Consider the following 25,374-nt stretch of genomic DNA (forward strand, 5'->3'; position numbering starts at 1 on the left):
AAGTAATCTCCATACTGTTTTCCATAGTGCATCAATTTGCATTCCCACCAACAGTGCAGAGAGTTCCCTCTGCTCCACATCCTCACCAACACTTATTTCTTGTTTTTTGATACTACCATTCTCACATGTGTGAGATGATACCTCACTGTAGTTTTGATTTGCATTTCCTTAATGATTAATGATGTTGAGCATTTTTTCATGTGTCTGTTGGCCCTATATCCTTCTTTAGAAATATGTCTACTCAGGGTCTCTGTTCATTTTTTAACCAGATTGCTTGGGTTTTCTGGTGTTGAGTTGTAGGAGTTCTTTATATATTTTGAATATAAACCCCTTATTGGATATATCATTTGCAAATATGTTCCCCCATTCGCTAGGACGTAGTTTTGTTTTGCTGATGGTTTCCTTTGCTATGCAAAAGCTTTTCAGTTTAATGTAGTACCAACCATTTATTTTTGCTTTTGTTGCCCTTGCATGAGGAGGCAGACCCCCCCCAAAACAAACAAACAAAAGCAAAAACAAAAGCAAAAAAACATTACTAAGACAGATGTCAAAGAGCTTAATGCCTACGTTTTCTCTTAGGAGTTTTAATGGTTTCAGGTCTTACACTTGAGTCTTTAATCCATTTTGAGTTTATTTTTGTGTATGGTATAAGAAAGTGGTTCAGTTTTCCCACACACTTACTGAAGAAGTAGTCTTTTCTCCATTGTATATTTTTGCTTCTTCTGCCATAGATTTTTAAGTTTATTTTTGTATGCTGTGATTCAACTTATTTATTAGTTTTAACAGTTTTTTGATGGAATCTTTAGTGTTTTCTATGTATAGTATCATGTCATTTCCAAAGTTTTACTTCTTCCTTAACAATTTGGGTGCCTTCTATTTCTTGTTCTCGTCTGATCACTGTGGCTAGGACTTCCAATACCATGTTGAATGAAAGTGGTTAAGAATAGACATCCTTATCTTGTTGTTCCTGATTTTAGAGGAAAAGCTCTCAGTTTTTCATCTTTAAGTATGATGTTAGCTGTGGGTTTTTCATATATGGCTTTTATCATGTTAAAGTATGTTCCTTTTTGCTGAGAGTTTTTATTATAAATGGTTGTTGAATTTTGTCAAGTGCTTTTTCTGCATCTATTGATATGATCATATGGTTTTTACCCTTCATTTTGTTAATGTGGTATATCATGTTGATTTGCAAATGTTGAACCATCCTTGAATCCCCCAAATAAATACCACTTGATCATGGTGAATGATTCTTTTAATGTACTGTTGAATGCAGTTTGCTAATATTTTGTTAAGGATTTTTATATCTGTGTTCATCAAACATACTGACTTGTAGTTTTCTTTTTTTGTATGGTCTGTGTCTGGTTTTGGTATCAGGGTAATGCTGGCCTCACAGAATGTATTTGGAAGGTTTCATTACTCTTCAGTTTTTGGGAATAGTTGGAGAAAAGCAGGTATTAACTTTTCTTTAAATGTCTGATGGAATTTGCCTGTGAATCCATCTGGTCCTGGACTTTTGTTAGGAGTTTCTTGATTACTAATTCAATTTCATTACTAATAATTGTTCTGTTTAGAATTTCTATTTCTTCCTGATTCAGTTTTGGAATACTGAATGTTTCTAGGAACTTATTCATCTTGTAGGTTGTGCAATTTGTTGGCATATAATTTTTCAAATATGTCATATAATTTTTCATAGTAGTCTCTTATAAATAGCTTTTGTATTTCTGTTGTATCAGTTGTTGCTTCTTCCTCTTCATTTCTGATTTTATTTATTTAGGTCCTCTCTCTTTTTCTTGATAAGTCTAGTTAAAGTTACCAATTTTATCTTTTCAAAGAACCAGCTCTCAGTTTCATCATCTTTTCTATTGTATTTTTAGTCTCTGTTTCATTTATTTTTCCTTTCATCTTTATTTCTTCTACCAACTTTTGGTTTTATTCTTCTTTTTCTATCTAGTTCTTTTAGGTATAAAGTTAAATTGTTTATTTGAGATTTTTCTTGATTCTTCAGGTAGGCTTGTGTTTATACAAACTTCTTAGAACTGCTTTTGCTGTGTTCCAAAGATTGAGGAACGTTGTCTTCGTTTTTATTTATCTCAAAGTATTTTTTTAATTTTTTATTTTTTTTTTTGAGAGAGAGAGCACACATCCCAGCAGAGAAGGGGCAGAGGGAGGGAGAATCTTAAGCAGGCTCAACACTCAGTGCAGAGCCTGATGTGGGGTTCAATCCCACAACCCTGGGAATCATGACCCAAGCCAAAATCAAGAGTTGGATGCTCAATCAACCAGACCACACAGGTGCTCCCAAGGTTATTTTTTTTATTTCTTTGCTGACCCACTGCTTGTTTAGTCTCCATGTCTTTATGCTTTTTCCAGTTTTTCCTAATTTATTTCTAGTTTCATAATGTTGTGGTTGGAAAAGATGCTTGATATGATCTCAACCTTCTTACATTTACTAAGACTTGTTTTGTGGTCTAATACGTGATCTATCCTGCAGAATGTTCCATGAGCACTTATAAAAAATGTGTATTCTGTTGTTTTTCAATGGAATGTTCTGTACATATTTGTTAAGTCCATCTGGTCTAATGTCTCACTCAAAGTCACTGTTTCTTTATTAAGTTTCTGTCTGTTGGGGTGCTGTGCCGACAGCTCAGGGCCTGGAGCCTGCTTCTGATTCTGTGTCTCCCTCTCTCTGCCCCTTCCCTGCTCACACTCTGTCTCAGTCTCAAAAATAAATACACATTAAAAAAAATTTAATTTTCTGCCTGGACAATCAATCCATTGATGTAAGTGGGATGTTAATGTTCCCTATCACTGTATTACTATCAATTTCTCCTTTATGTCTATTAATATTTAAATATTTAGATGCTCCTATATTGGATGCATGTATATTTACAAATACATTCTTTTGTTGAATTGCTTCCTTCATCATTATGTAATGCCCTTCTCTCTTTTAGTCTTTGTTTTAAAGTTTATTGTGTCTGATACAAGTATTACTACTCCAGCTTTATTGATCATTTCCATTTGCATAGGATATCTCTTCCATCCCATCACTTTCAGTCTGTATGTGTCATATAGGCAACATACAAATGGTTCTTTTTTTTTAATCTATTTAGTTACTTTACGACTTTTGATTGAGCATTTACTCCATGTACATGAAAGTAATTACTGATAGGTATGTACTTACTGCCATTTTGTTCATTGTTTTCTAGCTGTTTTTGTAGTTCTCTGTTCCTTTCTTAGTGTCTTGCTATGTCTTGATGACTTTCCTCAGTATTATGCTTGGATTTCTTTATTTTTTGTGCACCTATCACAGGTTTTTTGCTTGTGGTTACCATACATAAGGTTCGTGTATAACACCCCATGTATATAGTCATATATTTTAAGTTGAGGATCACTTAAGTTCAAACACATTCTAAACGCATTACATTTTTACCTCCCCTTCATCATGTATTAGGTATTTGACACCATATTTTACATGTTTTTTGCGTATCCCTTACCTATTTATTTTAAATGTAGCTGATTTGACTACTTTTTTCTTTTAACCTTCATGCTAGCTTTACAAGTGACTGACCTATTTCCTTTATTATATGTTTGCTTTTGCCAGTTGTAGGAGTGCTGACAATACTGACTCCACCTGTGGCTCTCCATCTTGTTCATATTCATTCAATAACCTGTCTTGGGCTACATGTTCCAGGCCCTTAGAGATTAATATACATACTTTAAAAGTGTCTTCCAAGGCTGGGATGGAGGGAGCCCGCTTTGGCCTCCCATGAATCTGTTAGAGATATCACAGTCTTTTTCCTTCATGATGCACAGGTGGTACCACAAGATCTATTTAAAGGTTACCTGTCAATTAGGTGCATGCAAATCTTTTGAGGTGCATGCGAGCCCTTTGATCACATAATAACACCCTTGTGCGCATCTCTTGCCCCATAAAATATGTGGGCTTAAGGTCCAGACTCTGTGGAGAATAGCTGTACAGCACCTAAATCACTGTCTGCCTGACCCCTGGTCAGTAAGTTACAATAATAAAACTCTGTAAACCATATGGAGTTGCCTTCTTTGATTTCCAGTCTCAAAATGTTTTCTCAGTTTTGAGAATACTTTACTGTCCCTCCCCTACTTTCTCATACCAGTGAAATGTTTTCCTCCTTTCATAATTTTCTTACTTCTAGTTATGGCTTCTTCTTTTCTGCATAAAGATGTCATTTTAACATTTCCTGTAAGGCTGTGCTGTGTGATGAACACTTCTAACTTGTTTGTCTGAGAATCTCTCTCCAGTTCTGAATTATAGCCTTGCAGGATATTCTTACTTGCAGGTTTTTTCCTTTGAGCACATTAAACATTTCAAGCCACTCTCTTTAGGCCTGCGAAGTTTTTGCTGGAAACACAGTTCAGAGTCTTATAGGTAGGTGTTCCCTTGTATGTAAGTTGCTTTTATCTTACTGCTTTTAAAATTGTCTCTTTGGGGCACCTGGGTGGCTTAGTCAGTTAAGCATCTGACTCTTGATTTTAGTTCAGGTCACGATCTCACAGTTTGTGGAATCCAGCCTTGCATCAGGCTCCACGCTGACGCCATGGAGCCTGCTTGGGATTCTCGCTCTCCCTCTCTCTCTCTCTCTCTGCCCCTCCCTGGCTGGCACATGCACACACACACACATTCTCTCAAAATGAATAAAAAAAAACTTACAAAAAATAAAAATAAAAATAAAATTCTCTATCTTTAACTTATGGCATTTTAATTGTTATGTGTCTTATGTGGACATCTTTGGGTTCATCCTATTTGGGGCTATCTATGCTTCCTGAACGTGGATGTCTGTTTCCTGCCCCAGGTTAGGAAAGTTCTCAGCTGTTATTTCTTCAAATAAGCTCCTTTCTCACTCCTTTCTTCTGGGACCCACTATAATGCAAATGTTAATACTTTCAATGTTGCTCCAGAGGTCCCTTACCTTATCTTACATAAAATTATTTTTCCTTTTGCTGCTCAACTTGGATGATTTCCACTATTCTGTCTTCCAGATCACTGATCCATTCTTCTGCATTCTCTTCCTGAGTGTTGACTCCCTCTGGTGTATTTTTCATTTGAGTTATAGTATTCTTCAGCTCTGATTTTTTAAAAAATATTTTCTATCTCTTTGTTGAAGTTCTGAATTTATCCACTCTGCTCCTAAATTCAGTGAGCATCTTTATGACTATCACTTTTAACTCTTTATCAGGTAGATTGTTTAATTCCTTTTTAGTTATTTTTCTGAGATTTCTTTTTTCTTATTCTTTCATTTGGAACATATTCCTGTCTCCTCATTCTGTCTGACTCTGTGTTTGTTTCCATGCATTAGGCAGTAGGTCAGCTACATCTCCTGTTCTCAAAGGTAGCAGCCTTGTGTGGAAGGTGTCCTCTGGGGTCCAGAAGCACAATCCCCTCCCCTGCCATCACCAAAACCAGGTGCTCTCCTCTGTGTGCAGCATGCACCCTTCAGTTGTGAATGAGCTCTGACTGCTTGGACGTTCTGGTAGGCAGGGCCTGTTGGTTGCAGTGCCCAGGCAGGACTGCTATAGGTGCATTGGTGGGAGGAGTTGGACCTTGGCACAGCTGGCTGAAAGGCCCAGGCATGATACTGTGCGTGTGCTGGTAGACAGAACCAGTCTCTCATTTCCCCAGGGCAGGAGTCACTTTGGAGGGACACCAGTCCCAGTCAACGCTGCCCACTGGGTGTGGCAGGGTAGGAGCAGCTTAAGAGGGAGTCTACTGGAGGGGTGGACTGGTTTTGCAGGGGAATGCCAAAGTGGGGCAACTGGTGCTAGCAATGTAGGTGGAGAGTGTCAGAACTGGAGCCCTTAAGATAGCTAGCTAAATAAGGGCAAGAAAATGGTGCCTACTAGTGTTTCCATTTCCAAAGAAAAGTCCCTACAGACCCCTGCCCCTCCAGCATATGCCCTAAAATTAGTCAATAAATTTCCTTCATGTATAGCTCAGGTGCTCTGCAAACTGCTGCCTCTGTGCTGGGTCTCAGAGTGAGTGAGATTGTGTGCGGGACCTTTAAGAGCATTATCTCAGTTTCCTATAGTCCTCCCCAACCAGCACCCCCCACCCCCACCAGCTGTCCCAGAGTTCAGGCCCAATGATTTTGAATGCTCCTAAAGTTAAGTTCTGCTGACTTTCAAAGCCAGACATTGTGGGGGCTCATTTTTCCTGTGCAGATCTCCTGGGTGTGGGTGTACAATGTGGGGCTCAATCCCCTTGCTCCTCAAGAAAGGAACCTTTGTTCCTGTGCTATCAAACCACTTGTGGGTTGCTGGACGGGAGGTTTGTTTCCCAACCTGACTACCTCTCTGCCACACTTACCCTTCTCAAGGTGGCTTTTTCTTCTTTTTTAAAGTAAGCTCTACACACCTAGCATGGGGCTCAAACTCACAACAGTAGAGTCACATGCTCTACCAACTAAGCCAGCCAGGCATCCCATGGTTTTTTCATTTATCTTTAGCTATGCAAGAGCTGGTCTCCTAGTCCTCAGGTCTTTCTCTGTGAGTGTCCCTTTGTATGTAGTTGTAGCCCTGATATGTCCATGGGAAGAGGTGAGCTCAGGATCTTCCTGTACTCTGCCACCCTCCTATTAGTCTCAATTATTACACCTTTTATAATGGCATCTAATTTTGATCTAGACAATGAATTAAAGAATCAGTATATAACCTCAATATTAATTTTTCAAAGCTGTGACATCAAAGAGCTTTAAGACAGGGTAACTGAGGTAACTACCATATTACCTAAGCTGCAAAATATATTAAAAGGTATCTTTAACTTCCTATTAAATATATGTATGTTCATGTGTTATACTTTCATGAAAGTCTCATCTATTAAACTTATACTAAAATATGTAAGTATTATCAGTTTACCTCTTCTCTCTTTTCTCCTTCTTCCATTGAAATAACACGGTCTGTGACATTGTCAATACAAGGTAAGTCTGAAGAGGAAATCACAATTTCTTCAGGCTCTTGCATAAACAAAGGTTTTTCTTCTTGCTGGATCCATTCTTGATATACTTTTACCACTTTTCTCATAGCTGCTGCTTCACAAATTGGTAATAAAAATGCCTAGTGGAAAAAAAAAACAGGACATACAAAGTGATACTTTTTTCTTTGCCACAAACGGCTAATACATGCATTTTTATCTTGTTATAAAGTATGATATAAATGACTCTTAAAAAGTTAAACTCAATCAATTCATTGTCAGAAAGAGACTTTTGTCTCCAAATAATTTGTATATACGATGACACAGAAATGCTTTTGGTAGGGGCACCTGGCTGGCTCAGTCAGGACAGCATGCAACTCTTGATCTCCAGGTCGTGAGTTCAAGCCCCATGTTGGGTGTAGAGATTACTTAAAAATAAAATCTTGGGGCGCCTGGGTGGCACAGTCAGTTAAGCGTCCAACTTCAGCTCAGGTCACGATCTCGCGGTCCGTGAGTTCGAGCCCCGCGTCGGGCTCTGGGCTGATGGCTCAGAGCCTGGAGACTGCTTCCGATTCTGTGTCTCCCTCTCTCTCTGCCCCTCCCCCGTTCATGCTCTGTCTCTCTCTGTCTCAAAAATAAATAAACGTTAAAAAAAAATTTTTTTTTAATAAAAAAAATAAATAAATAAAAATAAATAAAATAAAATCTTAAAAAAAAGAAATGCTTTCGGTAGATAGACACAGATTTCAAGTGCAAGAAGCCAAGATTTGTTTCAATTGTGCTATCTCAGAATGAAAATATTCGTTTCATGAAATAACTATGCTCCTACAAAGCTTAATATAAATATCACTTTTGATAATATACATTTGTAACTTATTATTTTTTTAGATTACTACTACAATAAACTTTGATATGGGAACTTAATTAAAACTAAATCTGACTCCAAGAAGTAATACAAATTACATGTAAAAGGCAACTATAAGCATATAAAGAAAAAACATTGCAGTTTTATTTCATTTTACATATAATAAAGTTAAATAAGTTAAATAATAAGGCAAATACTTAAAATATTAAAAGGAATATCTTACAATTATTCTTTCCTTTATGTACTTTTCTGGGTTGCTTTAACTTCAAAAAAAAGTAAATATTTTCATCACAAAAATGTAACATATTCACAATAAAAAAACTTTTTACACAATTCAGACAGGCAAAAACAAAACAGTAAAAATACTCTTTTTTTAAAAAAAATTTTTAACGTTTATTTATTTTTGAGAGACAGAGACAGAGTGAGTGGGGGAGGAACAGAGAGAGAGAGGGAGACCCAGAATATGAAGCAGGCTCCAGGCTCTGAGCTGTCAGCACAGAGCCTGATGCGGGGCTCGAACTCACAAGCCATGAGATCATGACCTGAGCTGAAGTCAGACACTCAACTGACTGAGCCACCCAGGGGCCCCAACAGTAAAAATACTCTTAATCTCACTACCCAAATTCCTTTCTTTATGCATGTTTGTGTTCATGTGGTTACATTTTTACTGGACTTTCTCTTTATACACAGAAATGGAATTAAATTGCTTTTAATTTTTCCTTTTACAACCAGTACCTATTAATTTCAACTCTAAAAGCCACAAGACCTTTACCTAAAACCCTGGCACTTCCTCCTATAGAGCTATTAGTAGGTATATTTAGTAATTATCATGGGGTCAAGTACTTTATCTGAATGAAACTAACCAAGAAAATCAGCTTTCCAAGATAACGATGAAAAGTTAATGTGTAATATCAACAGGACATTTAATGCAGTTTTGGTAACTTTTATTTATTTGCTGTTGTTAATTCCCTAGCAATTTACATACTTGCTACTTTCTTTTATCTAAAAAAACAAACTCATTCCCAAACTCTCATTCTCATATTCTAGCAGCTTAATGGTCAATGATATGATTTGGGTCATCACTGTCTGCTCTAAGAATATTTATTTCATAATTGCAGCAACATCTCAGCTTTCTTAAAAAGGTTCAAAGTATAGGGGCGCCTGGGTGGCTCAGTCGATTAAGAGTCCAACTTCGGCTCAGGTCATGATCTCATGGTTTGTGGGTTCGAGCCCCACACGTCGGGCTCTGTGCTGACAGCTCAGAGCCTGGAGCCTGCTTTGGATTCTACCTCCCTCTCTCTCTCTCTCTCTGCCCCTCCCCTGCTCACTTTCTCTCTCTTTCTCAAAAAAATAAAATATGTTAAAAAAAAAAAAAAGGTTCAAAGGATAAGAAAAAAATCTCAATCTCAAAGTTTTATTCTCAGATACTGAAAAATGAACTTTTTAAAAATTAGCATGAAAACCCTCTGTAGTTTTTGCTCAATTTTACTATTAACCTAAAGCTGATCTAAAACATAAAGTTTTAATCATTTAAAAAATATTAATAATATCCAGAGCTGATATTTATTAATGCATAAACTGTCACACCATATCCCAAGTGGCCTAATGAATTTACTAAAACCCAGAGTGTATATAACCTTTGTCCTTGTAAGCTCTAAAGTCTGATTTTGCCAACACACTAAATATGAATCTTATGGAAAGACTGAGATTAGCCATGGCCAAAAAAACGGATGCATAAAAACCAGAGGGCCGATTTATACATTTATAACGAGAAATAACTGTGACAGAAACCAGAACATTCAAAACCATACATCAGCACCTTGTCCCTATGAAGAAGCACCAATCACGTCAATTATTAACTGATAATAAGGAAAGTTATCATTCAAAACACATATTTAAATCTATATGTTCAGCAAATTTTGTTTGTAGATAGACCTACAAGAGGTCATCTCCAGTTTTGATTCTATGACCATAAAACTACGACACAAACAAAAACTACATGGAGATGGGATCAAAACAACACGAGAAAGAAAAATCAAATATTTAACAGTATTAGTTGAAGATAATCTGATCCAGTTTTGTGAATTTGGTAGCTATGACTCTCTTCTTCAGTGAATAAACAGTAATAAAACATGCTGATCTCTGAATTTTTAATATTTTTTTATTATTAACCAACCCAGATTATGATAAACACATTCTTTAAGATAAATCAAGTACAGTGAGCATTCAGCAGACCCGGGAAATTTTTTGTCTTCTTTTTTATTTTTTTCTTTAACTAAAAAAAATTTTTTTAATGTTTATTTTTGAAAGAGAGAGAAAAAGAGAGAGACTGACCGAGTGGGGGAGGGGCAGAGAGAGAAGGAGACACAGAATCTGAAGCAGGCTCCAAGCTCTGAGCTTGAGTCAGCAGACAGCCTGACGAGGGTCTCAAAGTCGCAAACCGTGAGATTATGACCCAAGCCAAAGTCCAATGCTTAACTAACTGAGGCACCCAGGCACCCCACTGTCTTCTGAAAGCAGTGGTTTGCATTTTGGTCTCAGAACCCCTACCCTACTATATGTTAACACAAATAACAGGTTTTCCAAAATACATTGCTTTACATTTTTGCAAACATCATTAATGTTTAGCTTAATAAAAGACAGTGGGGGGACACTTGGGTGGCTCAGTCGATTAAGAACTGACTCTTGATTTCAGCTCAGGTCACGATCTCAAGATCCTGAGATGGAGCCTGCTTGGGATTCTCTCTCTCCCTCTCTCTCTGCCCTTCCTCTGCTCACTGCCCCCTCCCTCAAATAAATACACATTTAAAAATAAATAAATAAATGGGAGACAGTTGGATTCTCTTATCTGCTTGTTTCTGCATTCAATCTGACACAATATCACATATCAGGTATCTCTGGAAAACTTTACTTCACACTCATGAAAAAATGACAGTGAAAAAAGTAAATAAAATCTTATTTTGTCATGAAAATAGTTTTGACTTCCCAGAAGCCTCAAACCACAGTTTTCAATCTATTGCCTTAAAGTGACTTTGCAGAAAAAAAATTTACACACACATATAATTATATACATATGTATGAAATATTATATATGTAGGTATAATCATATACAGATATAATTATACATATACAGACATAAATATATAATGCCTGGAGTGCATATATGTCTTTCTATTGAACATAAAGAATAACTTTGTCATTTCAAATGATTTGGGGAATTTTATGCTTTATAGTTGTATCTTTGTTTTAAAGACAAATAACAATATAAATATCTTCATCTGAGGTAAAAGTCAATCATTACACTGGCCCTAAAATAACATCATCAACTATATAACAAATTATTTCAAGAGTTAGTTTCTAGAAATAAATGTTAGCCCTCAGGTAGCACTAATAAAGTACCTGGTACTCAACAGTTACAGAACTTCTTGATTCATTCACCAAATATTTATTAGGTGTCTACTCTATGCCAGGCACTGAGGATATGATGAATGAATATGAGAAGTATTCATGGAGGGTAGAAAAAAAGATTAAAATTTTAAAAATAATTTTTTAAATAAATTAAAACTCAGAAGAGGTACTATGAAGAAAATAACTTTCAAAAACATCATAAAAAGATACTTACTATGTGTGTGTATGTGTGCATGTGTCTGTGTGTGTGCATATGCATACAGGTGCATCTATTTTTGGGTGGTCATGGAAGACTTCTCTGGTGTAGCCATATTTAAAAGTAATAAAAGATGAGTATCAGGTTAGAAAAAAAAGGGATAAAGGGTAAAGAGGAAAGAAAGGAGGGTTGAAGGATGGAAATTCAGATAGGGAAAACAGTAATTGTGAAAGCTTTGAGGATGATAATTTTGAGAAACATTAAGTAAACATATTTCTACTAAACTTATTTGCCTATAGAAAGACTTGTGCTCTAGCTGGGACTGCTAGGGGCAAAGTCATTACATGGTCATATACCTGATAATTAATGGAGTATTTTATCTATATTGTGGAACATCTGAGCCTTCAAAGTAAGGAAAGAAATTATTTCACAAATTCTCAATTTTGAAAATTTATCAGCATTACTGCAAGTAAAAATAGCTTTCCCACTATATACCTAATCTTAGAAATTAATCCCTTTTCAAAACATGAATGATCCATTGGTGTCACCATCCTCAAATTTATTTTTCCTTAAGTTTTGCCTTAAAAATCACTTAAAAAATAATTATCAGAATAAAAACATCTCTGAGGACTTCAGTCTCCAGCAATATCATTTAAAAGATATCCTGGAGGGGCGCCTGGGTGGCTCAGTCGGTTAAGCGTCCGACTTCGGCTCAGGTCACGATCTCACGGTCCGTGAGTTCGAGCCCCGTGTCGGGCTCTGGGCTGACGGCTCAGAGCCTGGAGCCTGCTTCCGATTCTGTGTATCCCTCTCTCTCTGCCCCTCCCCCGTTCATGCTCTGTCTCTGTCTCAAAAATAAACGTTAAAAAAAAATTAAAAAAAAAAAAAAAAAAAAAAAAGATATCCTGGAATCTTCCTGCATAGAACACCTAAAAACTGTCACATCAAAAAATACAACAGACCTTTTTAAATGAATGGCTCAGCTTGTAAGGATATTCTGAGTCTAGACCCAAATGTGTGTATTAATCCAGACAGCAAGTGAGCAATGAAGCTGCTGGCTATTGCCCTGGATAGCCTAGAGTGTTGGGTTTAAATAGCTACCTGTTCAGAGGGGAGAGACAGATCAGGCTCCTATGTGTAAAACTGTCACCAATGTAGGCAACCTGAACACAAAGGTGAGCTAGGAGGGGAAGGCAAAAAATCTCAACTCCAGAGAAGAGTCAGTGAGGAAACTTGTCTACTGACTTAGTGTAGGGGAATAGGAGGGAACAACACCCTTTCTGCAAATTCATATTCTCAGGCTGATCATCACATAACTTTGAGTAGTGCAAAGTAGGAAGAATCATAAACTGAGAATTATAATTTAAAGTAAACCGAGGCTGGGATGCCTGGCTGGCTCATTTGGTAGAGTATGTGACTCTTAATCTCAGGGTCATGAGTTCAAGATCTACGCTGGGCATACAATAGAGCTTACTGAAAAATTAAAATAAAATTAAATTAAAAATAAATAAAGTAAACCAATGTTGACAGGACCACCAAATACCTGGGAGAAGCAAGAGCATTTCTTCTCTAGAGGAACACATCTTTCAACCCAAGTTTCAAAGTAATTCCCACAAAATTCCACAGAAATGTAAATCCGTAACACAAAAACCCAAAATAAACAAACAGGGGTGAAAACAGAAACAACAACCAAGAAGGCCAAAACTACAAAAACTAGCTGATAGAGGTAGTAGAATAAGGAATATAAAATGAACATTTTTAACATGTTTTACTTAAGAAAATGAATATGAATAAAGAATGAATGAGCCACTGCAAAAAGGGACTAGGGCAGATGTGAAAAATAAGGAAATGCAAATTAAAAAATTTTAAATATAGGGGCGCCTGGGTGGCGCAGTCGGTTAAGCGTCCGACTTCAGCCAGGTCACGATCTCGCGGTCCGTGAGTTCGAGCCCCGTGTCAGGCTCTGGGCTGATGGCTCGGAGCCTGGAGCCTGTTTCCGATTCTGTGTCTCCCTCTCTCTCTGCCCCTCCCCCGTTCATGCTATGTCTCTCTCTGTCCCAAAAATAAATAAAAAACGTTGAAAAAAAAATTTAAATATAAAGAGCATTATTAAAAACTCAATAAGGGTAATTCTGTTTCCAAGAGTATGGTGGACTAGTAACTCAACAAACCTTCTGATTGAAAAATCAAAATGTATATTAAAAATACATTTAATCTTTTTGTTATTTTAATTTTTTATGTTTATTTATTTACATAGAGTGTGAGAGGGGAAGGGAGAGAAAGAGAGGGAGAGAGACCAAACATGTTCAATGCTTAGCATGGAGCCCGACACGGGGCTCAATCCCATGACCTCAAGATCATGACCTGAGTCAAAATCAAGAGTTGGATGCTTAACCAACTGAGCCACCCAGGTGCCCCAAATTTAATCTTTTTAAATGCATTGATAAGCCAAAAGCAGAAAAAAATATTCAAAAATAAAAACTTATATGAAATCCAAACTCAGTGAGCTAAGTTTTAGGAGGAGCAAGAAAGCTGGCTTTCACTCTGAGTGGAACCAATTACTTTGGTTTCCATGGACCTATTGTGCTAAAGCAGGGAGAACAACAGGAAAACTAAACAAAGTCAGAACTACATACTGTCAGTGCAATGCTGAATGAGAAATAAACCCAACCATTAAAAGTCTGTAAAGAAAACTGCCCATACCTAGATGCAGAGTAGATAACAATAACAACAAAAATCTCCCCAGACACACTGTAACTAAAAGCTAGTCTTAACATAGTTTTATATTCTGTGTTCATATTATGTGGCTAGCTTGAACCTCAAATCAAGGATTCAGTTTAACTACAGGTTGTTAGTTGTTAGTGTCTCTTTGCACCCAGAAGCAGCAAATGCAACTCATTTCTGAGAGAATCAACCTTTAATAAACCAAATCAGCAAATAAAGATGTAAGATGAAAAAGCTCAGAGTCAAAATTCTAAATTTCTGAAATCATGAAATATTGGAAGAAACCTTAAGAGAATACACCACAATAAGAAAGAGAACATAGAAACAAAATATGGTATGATCAGATCTACAAAGACCTCAGGAATATTACAATGATCAATCAATATAAAATAACTATGTTTAGTATAAATAAGTAAAACATAAGAACTAGAAACAATAAAATTGAGACTTGCCAATTTCCAGAAGCAGTTGTAATTAAAAAAGAAGTACTCAGAATGTAGCATAGAGAGACAAAGGGATGGAAAATATGAATGAGAGGTTACTGTTAACCTCTTTACACTTAAGGTAAAAAAGATCTAACATACATCTTGTCAGAGTCCCGGAAAGACAAGAAAAATATGGGACAGAGGCAATATTTAAAGAGATAATGGCTGAAAATTTTCCAGAATTGCCAAAATATATTAATCCATAAATGAAGTATGCCTAAAATATCCCCTAAAGAATAAATGAAAGGAAACCTAGATCTGGGCATACCACAGTAAAATGTAAAATGCCAAATACTAAAAGAAGATATTAAAAAGAGCCAGAGCAAAGATAGCTGACTTATTAGTTCAACTTCTGGTTGACATCTCAATGGCAACAACGTAAAAGAAAGAACAGTGGGAAAGTATCTGAGTATCTAAAATGTGCTGGGTGAAAATAATTGTTAATCTAGAAGTCTACGTCCAGTAGAAAAAGTCTTTCAAAAATAAAAGGCATTTTCAGACAGGCAGAAATTTTTAGTATTTGATACCAACAGACATCCACTAAAATGATGAATCATCCACTAAATGATGAACTTAATTCAAGCAGAGGAAAGTGATTCTAAAAAATCTGGAAGGGAAGATATCATAATCACAGAAAATGATAAACAGATAACTAAACGTAAATCAATACTGAATGCACAGAACAATAATAATACTGGAGTTAAACCACAACCACATAGAACTGGGTTATTCAATAATAACAGGTTAAGTTGGGGGGGGGGAATTAAGAGTAATAAGGTTCTAAGATCCTTGTACTGATTAGAAAAAGGGTAAAAAAATAACTTTAGTCCTTAGAAAGTGAATTATGTATGTTAAAATTTATACAATAGTCACTGAAGAAAAAGAAATAGAATATAACTTTCAAACCAAGTAACAGTAAAAGGATGCAAAGTGAAAAAGTATCAATTAAAAAGAAAGCAAAAAATAAGACAGTGACACAAAAGAAATACAGACATGATAAAAAAAAATAGAACAAAATAAGATGCTACCAATAAATCCAAACATAACAATAATTATAATAAATATAAATATTCCATTTAAAAAAGATTTTTAAAAATCAAACCATATTTACAAGAGGCATACAAAATCTAATGATATAAAAGAGTTAAAAATTAAAAAATTGTTTAAAAAAATGTATGGGGCTACTTTTTTTTTCTTTCTTTCTTTCTTTTTTTTTTTATTATTTTTTTTTAACAGGGGGCTTGAACTCATGACCCTGAGATCAAGAGTTCCATGCTCTACCCACTGAACCAGCCAGCCACCCCAGAGGCTAGTTCATAATAAAAAGAAAGTTAGGGCACCTGGGTGGCTCAGTCAGTTAAGCATCCAACTCTTGGTTTCGGCTCAGGTTATGATCTCAGATCTCAGTTAGTGAGTTCCAGCCCCGTGTTGGACTCTGCATTGCCAACATGGAGCCTGCTTACAATTGTTTCTCTCTTCCTCTCTCTCTGTCCCTTCCCTGCTCGCTCGCTCTCTCTCTCTCAAAATAAATAAACTTAAAAAAAAAAAGTGGTATAAATCCACTAATAGTAAATAAAATAGACTTTATGCAAAAATAATTTTTGTAGGTGAAAAGGGCCATAAAAATAAAATGTTTAATTCACATTCAAAAAAAATTTTTTTAGGTTTATTTATCTTGAAAGAGAGAGAGCAAAGTGGGGGAGGAACAGAGAGAGAGAGAGAGAGAGAGAGAGAGAGAGAGAGAGAGAGCCCCAAGCAGGCTCTGCACTGTGCATGGGGCTCAAACTCATAAACCATGAGATCATGACCTAAGCCAAAAACAAGAGTCAGATGCTTAAACAGCTGAGCCACACTTAAATATAAAACTTTCAACTTGTATGTATTTAATTATTAATTATACAGCTTGAAAATATACAAAGAAAAATTTATGGAGCTACAAAGATAAACCTGACAAATCATCAGAGTATAAGACTTCCATAACTGTAAGGTCAAACTGACCAAAAACCTTTAGTAAGGATATAGAAAAGTTGAGACGGTAATGATCACTGAACCCAACAGAGAAGCATACATTCTTTCCAAGCACACAGGACATTTATGAGAAATGACTACATTCTGAGCCATAAGTTTCAATTCATTGTAAATTACTATTATCATACAGACTATATTCTCTAAAAGAATCACATCAAAATTTGTAAGAAAAAAAAAACCCAGAAAACTGTTTGGAAGACACAAATTGATAAATATTGCAAAGGTCAAAGAAGGTATTAACATGAAAATTAGAAAATATTTACATGTGAATAACAAAAAATGATATACACCAAAATTTGTAAAATATAGATAAAACAGTACATATGGTAAATTAATAGCCTCAAAAATCATTTGAGAAAAATGTGAGACTAAAATTAATTAGCTAGGGGAAAAAAAAAACAAAATCAAGTAGAAAGATGAAATAACAAGGAGCAAAAAATAACAAAACAGAAAAACAAGTATAAAACAGAGAGGACTAACAGCCAAAAGCTCATTCTGGAAAAGACTAATAAAATGACAAATCTCTAGCAAGAATCATTTAAAAAAAAAAAGACAAATAAACACTAACAGGAATGAAAAGGAGGAACATGAATATAAATGCTTCAGAGATTAAAAAGTTTATAAAAGAATGTAATGAACTTTTTGTCAAATCTGAAAACAAATGCAATGAACAAATTCCTAGAAAAATAAACTTATACAAAGTTTATTACTCGAAAACCCGAATAGTTCTATAAGCTTGCTTTGATTTCTCCCACAAGTAAATTATTCCAACATTATTTGCCAAATATCTTTCCCTTCCCATTTGTCAAATAGTCTATCAACTCAAACTGTAAAATTTGGCAACCAGAACCACTGCCAAAGCCGGACAAAATGGTAAGGCAAGTTGGTCTTTTTTTTTTTTTATTGTGATAGTCACTTTATTGGGGTTGAATGAAACAATCCATTTGTATATAATTGTATACATTTTGTACTCATGAACACAAAAATATAGAACCCCTTCATGAATTTGCCTGTGGTCCTGGTGCAGGTGCCATGCTAATTTTCTCTGTATCATTCTAATGTTTAGTGTTCGTGCTGCAGAAACAAGCCAAGGCAAGTTTGTTTCTTTACAAAGCTAATGATGCCTCTGTTTTGCATATCAATAAATATGCATATGAGGTGAAGATGTGCTTTGCCTAGACAGCTCCCTGGCAAGTGAAGGCAATGTGGTATAAACAGCACTGCCAGGGGAACCAGGATCTGGGAGTTTTAGTCCCAAATCTACCACTTTCTTGCTGTGAGACTTGAATGATCCCCTTCAGCTACAAAACTCAATGATGTTTACCTGCAAAAGTTAAGTACCTTTGCTATTAAGAGCAAATGATTAGTTTTTTTTTTTTTTTTTTTTTATTTATTTTTGGGACAGAGAGACACAGAGCATGAACGGGGGAGGGGCAGAGAGAGAGGGAGACACAGAATTGGAAACAGGCTCCAGGCTCCGAGCTGTCAGCACAGAGCCCGACGCGGGGCTCGAACTCACAGACGCGAGATCGTGACCTGGCTGAAGTCGGCCGCTTAACCGACTGCGCCACCCAGGCGCCCCGTAATGATTAGTTTTTATAAGGTTTATTTTCCATAAAATTTCTATGTAATTGAGAATGTGCACTTAGGAATTTCTAGCTATCCTTATATGATACTTTTTATTCTTTTTCTTTCTCTCCATTTCTTTATTTTAGTCCCCAAATATCTACCTTACGCAGCTTTAATTTCAGAATGCCTTAGAGGACAAAACTGAGCCTCTGAGAGGAGGATAAAGGCAATGAAAACATTACTTCTTATACTCATAAACCACTTTTTACTGATTGTAGAGAATGAAAGATAAAATAATTTTAATTTACTAATCAAATGGTAGGAAATAAAGTTTCAAACCGGAAAGTGAGTAACTAAGAAAACTGTTCTAATAAACAGAAGAAGGAGCATGGTTGGTTATTAAACTAAACTCATCATAAACTAAAAAATATAAATAATAGAAAATATTAAAAGATTAAAATAGCAAATTTTAAAATTAAATTTAAATTTAAATATGAACTTTAAAAAAAACATTTCTATTAAGGGGTTCCTAGGTTGCTCAGTTGGTGAAGTGTCCAACTCTTGGTTTTGGCTCAGGTCATGATCTCACAGTTTGTGAATTTGAGCCCTGCATTGGGCTCTGCACTAACAGTGTTGGAGCCTGCTTGGGATTCTCTCTCTCCCTCTCTCTGCCCCTCTCCTGCTCATGCTCTCTCTGTCTCTCTTTCAAAATAAATAAACTTAAAACAAACAAACAAACATTTCTATTAGAAATTTTAAATAGCTCAAAGTCAGTATATTCAACATTAAAAACCAAAGTCTACATTAGAAATTAAAATTACTGAAAGATACTTTACCTGACGAAATATCTCTGTGACAAAGTTTACATTACTTCTTTTAGAAGAAAAAACTCTGCGAACTATTTCAATGTCTGTGAGATGTTCTTCATCAATACTGCAGAGACTGGATGAGCTAGGTTCTCGCTCCGTGAGAGTGCTTGTATTAGAATGGGACTGTTCTGGTTCTGTAGCTCTATCTGCTTTATCAGCATTATCATTTTTGTTTTCTTCTCTGGATACCAAACTAGCAGCTGCTCTCTAAAATAAAAAGAAAAGAGGGAGAGTATCATAATCATTTAATTTGGTATTTTGCTTTTTTTTTTTTTAAAGTTTATTTATTTTGAGACACAGAGAGAGAAGCCAAGAGCAGGGGAGGGGCAGGAGAGAGGGAGAGAGAGACTCCCAAGAAAGCTCCATGCTGCCAGCAAGGAGCCTGATGCAGGGCTCGAGCTCACGAACTGTGAGATCATGACCTAAGCCGAAATCAAGAGTTGGATGTTTAACCTACTGAGCCACCCAGGCACCCTGGGATTTTGCTTTCTAATAGCAAATACTGGTAGAACTCAAAGCATTCCACAAATAACTTACACTATTGTTTAAAACTGGGCATAGATCATAGACTTTTTTTTTTTTTTTTCAAAGAGAGAGTGAGTGAGCAGGGGAGACAGGTAGAAAGGAGAACAAGGGGGACGGTGGGGAGAGAATACCTTAAGCAGACTCCACATTCAGCATGGAGCCCATGCAGGGCTTGATCCCACAACCTTGGGATCATGACCTGAGCCAAAATCAAGAATCTGATGGACACTCAATGGACTGAACCACCCAGGCACCCCAGACATAGATTTCATTTAGAATCCATTCTAAATAATTAAGTGGCAATCCAAATAATTCAACACATAAGTAATATAGTGATACTCACTAATCATCTATCCACCTATAATTTGCTTTTAGAATGTTTGCAGTACAAACAAGTTACAAAAAAACAAAGGAATGGCAAAAAAAAAAAATTATGACAGAAGTAGAAATGACACCTAAAGAAAATATAAAAAAAAACTCAAGAGTGAGGTGCCTGGCTGGCTATTGGTAGAATATGTGACTCTTGATCTTGGGGTTGTAAGTTTGAGCCCCATGCTGGGTGTAGAGATTACTTAAAAATAAAATCAGAAGGAAGGAAGGGAAACGGGGAGGGAGGAACAAAGGAAGGAAGGCTGACTGGCTGGTAGGCAGTCAGGAAGGAAAGAAAGAAACAAACTCAAGAGAACATTCTATATTCTACTAACTTAAAAGATTTTTCACCATGACTAAAGATGAAGCCTAAGACTAGCGATAAAATAAGGTTGGTGATAAGGAAATTACTACCATGTTATGATAGTAGTAGCACTATATCATGGTATGGCAAATTCGTTTCCATTAAGTTACTCAATTTTTAGTCTCAGTTTTGTCGTCTATAAAACAAGAGGGTTTAAGTAAATAATCTCAAATATGCCTTCCTAATCAAAACCTCCATGGTTTTGATTTTAGTGCATTAAGTTCTGAGATCATGGAAAATAGTTCTGCTTGAGAGTTTCTATATTTAATAATTCTGTGTAGAGACACTGAAACAAAGTTTTAGGGAAAACATACCCATAGTCGGCTGCAGATAAATAAAGGCTAAGGGAGAATATAATTGAAATATTCTGAGTGCTAATCAATTAAACACCCACTTTATACCTCCACTTAATTTGTGAAAGATTTAAGAAGTCATACAAAAACACACACAGTATAAGATATTTTAAACTAAATGAAGAAAATCTGAGAAAAGGAAAATAAAAATTATAAAATAAATACAGTAATATAGAGAAGTTCAGGAAAAACACACACTGAGGAAAAAGGAGAAAGTGATAATGAAGTATGAAAAAGACCAACTATTTAATTAAGAAATACTAGAAGTTTATAGATTAGTCCCTCCATTGTATAGCCGTACAATTTTATATCACATTTCTAGACTCAGTGCCCTTGTTGAAAAAAGGGGAAATGAGATGAGGGCAAGGCGCTATTTTTTTAAGATTTTCTTTTTTGGGGGGCCGCCTGGATGGCTCAGTCGGTTAAGCATCTGATTTCGGCTCAGGTCACGATCTCATAGTTTGTGGGTTTGAGCTCTGCATCGGGCTCTGTGCTGACAGCTTAGAGCCTGGAGCCTGCTTCAGATTCTCTGTCTCCCTCTCTCTCTCTGTCCCTCCCCTGCTCATGCTCTCTCTCTCTCTCAAAAATATACGTTAAAAATTTTTTTTAAAAAAGATTTTTTTTAATGTTTATTTATTCTTGAGAGAGACAGAACGTGCAAGTGGGGAGTGACAGGGAGATATGGGGGCAGAGGATCCAAAGTGGGCTCCTGCACTGACAGCAGATAGCCTGATGTGGGTTTGAACTCACAAACCGTGAGATCATGCCCTGAGCCAAAGTTGGGTGCTTAAATGACTGAGCCACCCAGGTGCCCGAGACTTTATATTTAAATAATCTCTACACCCAACACGGGGCTTGAACTCACAACCCGAAGATCAAGAGTCACAAGCTCCATGGACTGGGCCAGCCAAGTACCCTGGGAGATAAGATTTTAAGTCAGCATTCTATGAATGCTTTGGAAATCTAAAAAGAATTATGATGGTTCTACAACCATTTGATTACAGATTGCTTCCAACTGCAAGAATCTGTATGTACAATTCAGAATATTTTTAATACTGCACAACTAATATAAAATACAGAAACAAATTAAAAGCTGAGACTCATATATAACTAGAATTATCTTCTATGTCTTCCAAGTTTTATTTTTTATTAAAAAAAACTATCAATTCTATAATAATTGTTAAAATTTGGATTCATAAAATACATTTATACAAAGAAAATACTATCATTTGTTTTAAAAGTGTTCTACACATAAGGCAATTTAAATCCACAGACATATCTCTTAAGCCATTTTTAACTTTAACAAGTTTGCCTTATGTGGTGTATTACCTGAATATTCTTTGGCAAGACTTCACCTTCCATCCCAGGAATATGAGGTCCTGTATGTGGCTTTGGCTCAAGCCAGAAAGAAACCAGCCAACGAATGACAATAACCCGAGCCTTAATGAAAGGCTCCTTTGTACAATAGATTGCTTCATTGGTTTCAGCATCCTTCTTTACCATAACATAATGTGGCTTTGGTCTCACCTGTGGGATATCTATGAAAAATAAAAGGAAAACAAAGACCAAAATAAGAATTATGCTTAGATAAATATTCATTTTTAAACATTTGAGAAAACACTTGTCATGATACTCTTGTTTTAGAAGTAGATTTGGTACAAAAATGACATTTTAAAATAATTTGCTAGATATCAGCATGGAATCTACAAGAGTGAACCATATATGGCTGATATATGGAAACGTGTTTTTGCGATTTTATCACTGAAAAGCTCAATGAATCTTGCCTAAGTAGAGAACCTTCCAGAGCCATTTGAAATTAATGAGAACTCACTTCAATTAACCTAAGACTGAGACACAAATTATGAAGTAATACTAAGTATGAGAATTTTTCCTTGATTTTTACAGCAAAAATATTTTTAAAGTAAATATTGTTCTCAATGGCAAAGATCTGCTACTCTAATTTAATTCCTTTCTACTGGCTCTAATGGTTATGCCTAAACCTATGAGTTGCCTAAACTTGGCAAAGCTTAAAATAGGAAAATCTTTCTTCAAAAAGAACATTTCCACATACAGATTGCCAGTGCCTCCTATATATGGAAGGTCTGCTTCTAACCCAACATTTGTCAAGAAGGTTCTAGTTTCAAGGCTCACACAGCCATTTTGGCACAGCCACTAAATACTGGATAATATATCATCAAAACATATGACACTGTAATTATTCATACATAATTTAAATAAGACATACTAAATCAAACCCTTGGGGGGGCCTTAAAAAAATTTATAATGTAGTTTAAGGATCATACAAATATTAGAATTAAGTTTAATTTATAATCACAAATATTGCTAGTAGGTTAACTTTTCCAATTGGTGAGACCCAAAGAATATGTTTTTTAAAAAAAAAAATCTCTTCACCCTCAGTGAAACTTTCCTATTAATAGAATTCCACTTTCTATATGAATCAAGGTATATTTCTAAGGAATCAATAAAAATATTAAGTTATCCGTCTTCTTCAGGTAACAAATGCCAGCTTTACAATGAAGTATATTTTATTCTTACATGTGATCTTTTAGAAAATTCCAAAGACTACTTACCAAGTACAGGATGATATAAACTATTCTCCTTGCAGATGTTTGGGAAAATATAAGGCAAGTAATATTTCTTAAAATGTGAAAACAAAAATGAAAATCCCCTTTCTTGGTTTTCTTTGTTCTTCCATTCTAAACTTTTTACCTAATAATAAAAAATACAATGAGAATCATTCCATGAAACAGAAACAGTTATTAGTTATTATAAACAAGCTTGTAAAAGGTTACTTAAGCAATACACTAATCTATTACACTCTAAAGATATACACGCTAAATATATATAAAGGACAAATCTTAAAATGAGGGTATAATGCCATGAAAATGCATTATAAGTTATATTTCAAAAATCTTAGAGAAGTTAAAGTATGCTCTGGAAAATTTTCAAAGCTGACTCAAACTCGGCTCTACTAATGACAAAGATATGAATGTTCTTTTCCCCATTGCCCCATCCTGAATAATTCAGCCTTAAAAGTCATACAAAATAGGTATATGTGAGAGTAGAGAAGGAGTAAAAGCAGTGGCAGTCAAGTGCAGGTAATCAGAGCTTGCATAAGAAGTAGGGCCTCCAATGGAGGGGATATAGTAGAGGCAGTTGCCCAGTGGGGACTTTGAGCACGAGGAGGTGAGGACAGTGTCCATGAAGTAAGGAGGTGAGGATAGAAGGGGAAAGAGCAGTAAAACACAGGGTGTGAGAATTTCAGTAGGGGGAGGAAGATATCTAAGTAGGGGGATGGTAAAAGCCCAGAGTAGGCTTCAGTGAGATACCACTATACATTCACTTTAGAATAGCTAAAATTACATAGTGACCATACCAACTGTTGATGAGGATGTGATGCAACTTTTAAGTTTCATAGATTGCTAGTGGAATGTGAAAAGGCACAACCATTTGGAAAACACTTGGTAGCGCCTTAAAAAATCAGTATATACCTACTCTACAACCTAGCTGTTTGACTAACGGTATTTACCCACAAAAAAGGAAACTTTACGTATACACAAGGACTTGTTTATCAATATTCACAGCAGTTTTATTTGCAATAGCCAAAAACTGGAAACTCATTATCACCTGAATAACAAAGCATGGTATATCCACACAATGAAAAGCTAGTCAGCAATAAAAAGAACCAAACTATAAATATACAACAATATGGATGATTTTCAAAATATTTATGATGGAAAAAAGAAGCCAGACCAAAAAAAAGTATGTACTACAGGATTCCATTTACATAAAAATATGGAAAATGCAAACTATAGTGACAAAGATCAATAGTTGCCTGCGATTAGGAAGCAGTTAGGAGTGGAAAAGGATATATTACAAAGGCATCTGAGAACTTTTAGGGGTGATATGGTCATTATATTGATTGTGGTGATGGCTGCATGTTGTTCACATATAATAAATTTCATCAAATTGTATATTTCAATATTGCAGTTTACTGTATGCCAGTTATATCTCAATAAACCAGCAAAACATTTAAAAACCTATATGGAGTGTAAAAGTTGCTTTTTAAAAAAGAAAAACTGGTAATAATAATAATGACAGTAACAACTACTATTCACAGAACACTTACTTGTATTATGTACTTTTTTATTCTAGTACTTTGCACTAATTATTTAACCCTCAAACACCAAAGTAGGATATGTATTATTTTTATGTCTATTTTAGGCCACAGAGGTTAATTTAACAAAGGTCATACTATCAATAAGATGTGGAATCAGATTTAAATCTTGGTAATCTCATTCAGGGTCCAAATTAACTTTATAATGTTAGTTTCTAAGGCATGGGGAATTTTTATGTTTGGAACAGTTACAAGAAATGTATATATGCTGAGTGTTCCCATTGATCAGAACATGCACATTTCCTATGCAGAGATGAAGAGGTTACCTTACAAAATACATTCACTTAGATATTTACAGTACAAACAGGTTGAAGTATAAATTACATTCCTGTACTCACACCCCATTCTCAGCCTACCTCCCTACTGGCTTCTTGGCAGGTTGATCCTTAAACCAGTTATTAGTTTTTTTTAAAGACCACAGCTGCTGATTATAAAGGAAAGGATTAGAAACTGGACCACATAAGAAGGTTTATACATG

At 35.7% G+C, this 25,374-nt stretch overlaps 1 protein-coding gene and 1 non-coding gene across 8 annotated transcripts in view; both read right to left on the reverse strand.

The window, feature by feature from the left end:
• Nucleotides 1-25,374, reverse strand: part of RALGAPA1 (Ral GTPase activating protein catalytic subunit alpha 1) — a 280,983-nt gene that overhangs the window by 193,548 nt on the left and 62,061 nt on the right. For all 7 annotated transcript variants that reach the window (XR_009264389.1, XM_058738826.1, XM_058738825.1 and 4 more), the window contains exons 8-11: nucleotides 23,290-23,428; nucleotides 22,028-22,236; nucleotides 19,055-19,294; nucleotides 6,889-7,086 (exon numbers count right to left, since the gene is read on the reverse strand). Coding sequence is in view for 6 of the 7 variants with exons in the window: in XM_058738826.1 (XP_058594809.1) it covers nucleotides 6,889-7,086; nucleotides 19,055-19,294; nucleotides 22,028-22,236; nucleotides 23,290-23,428 (786 nt within the window). In the remaining variant the exon portion in view is untranslated. The remainder of the gene's footprint in view (nucleotides 1-6,888; nucleotides 7,087-19,054; nucleotides 19,295-22,027; nucleotides 22,237-23,289; nucleotides 23,429-25,374) is intronic.
• Nucleotides 17,631-17,734, reverse strand: LOC131518369 (U6 spliceosomal RNA). Its single transcript, XR_009265057.1, has one exon. It is a non-coding gene; the product is annotated as a U6 spliceosomal RNA (small nuclear RNA).

The sequence above is a fragment of the Neofelis nebulosa genome, chromosome 7 (assembly GCF_028018385.1).
Source record: "Neofelis nebulosa isolate mNeoNeb1 chromosome 7, mNeoNeb1.pri, whole genome shotgun sequence".
NCBI classification, from domain to species: domain Eukaryota; kingdom Metazoa; phylum Chordata; class Mammalia; order Carnivora; family Felidae; genus Neofelis; species Neofelis nebulosa.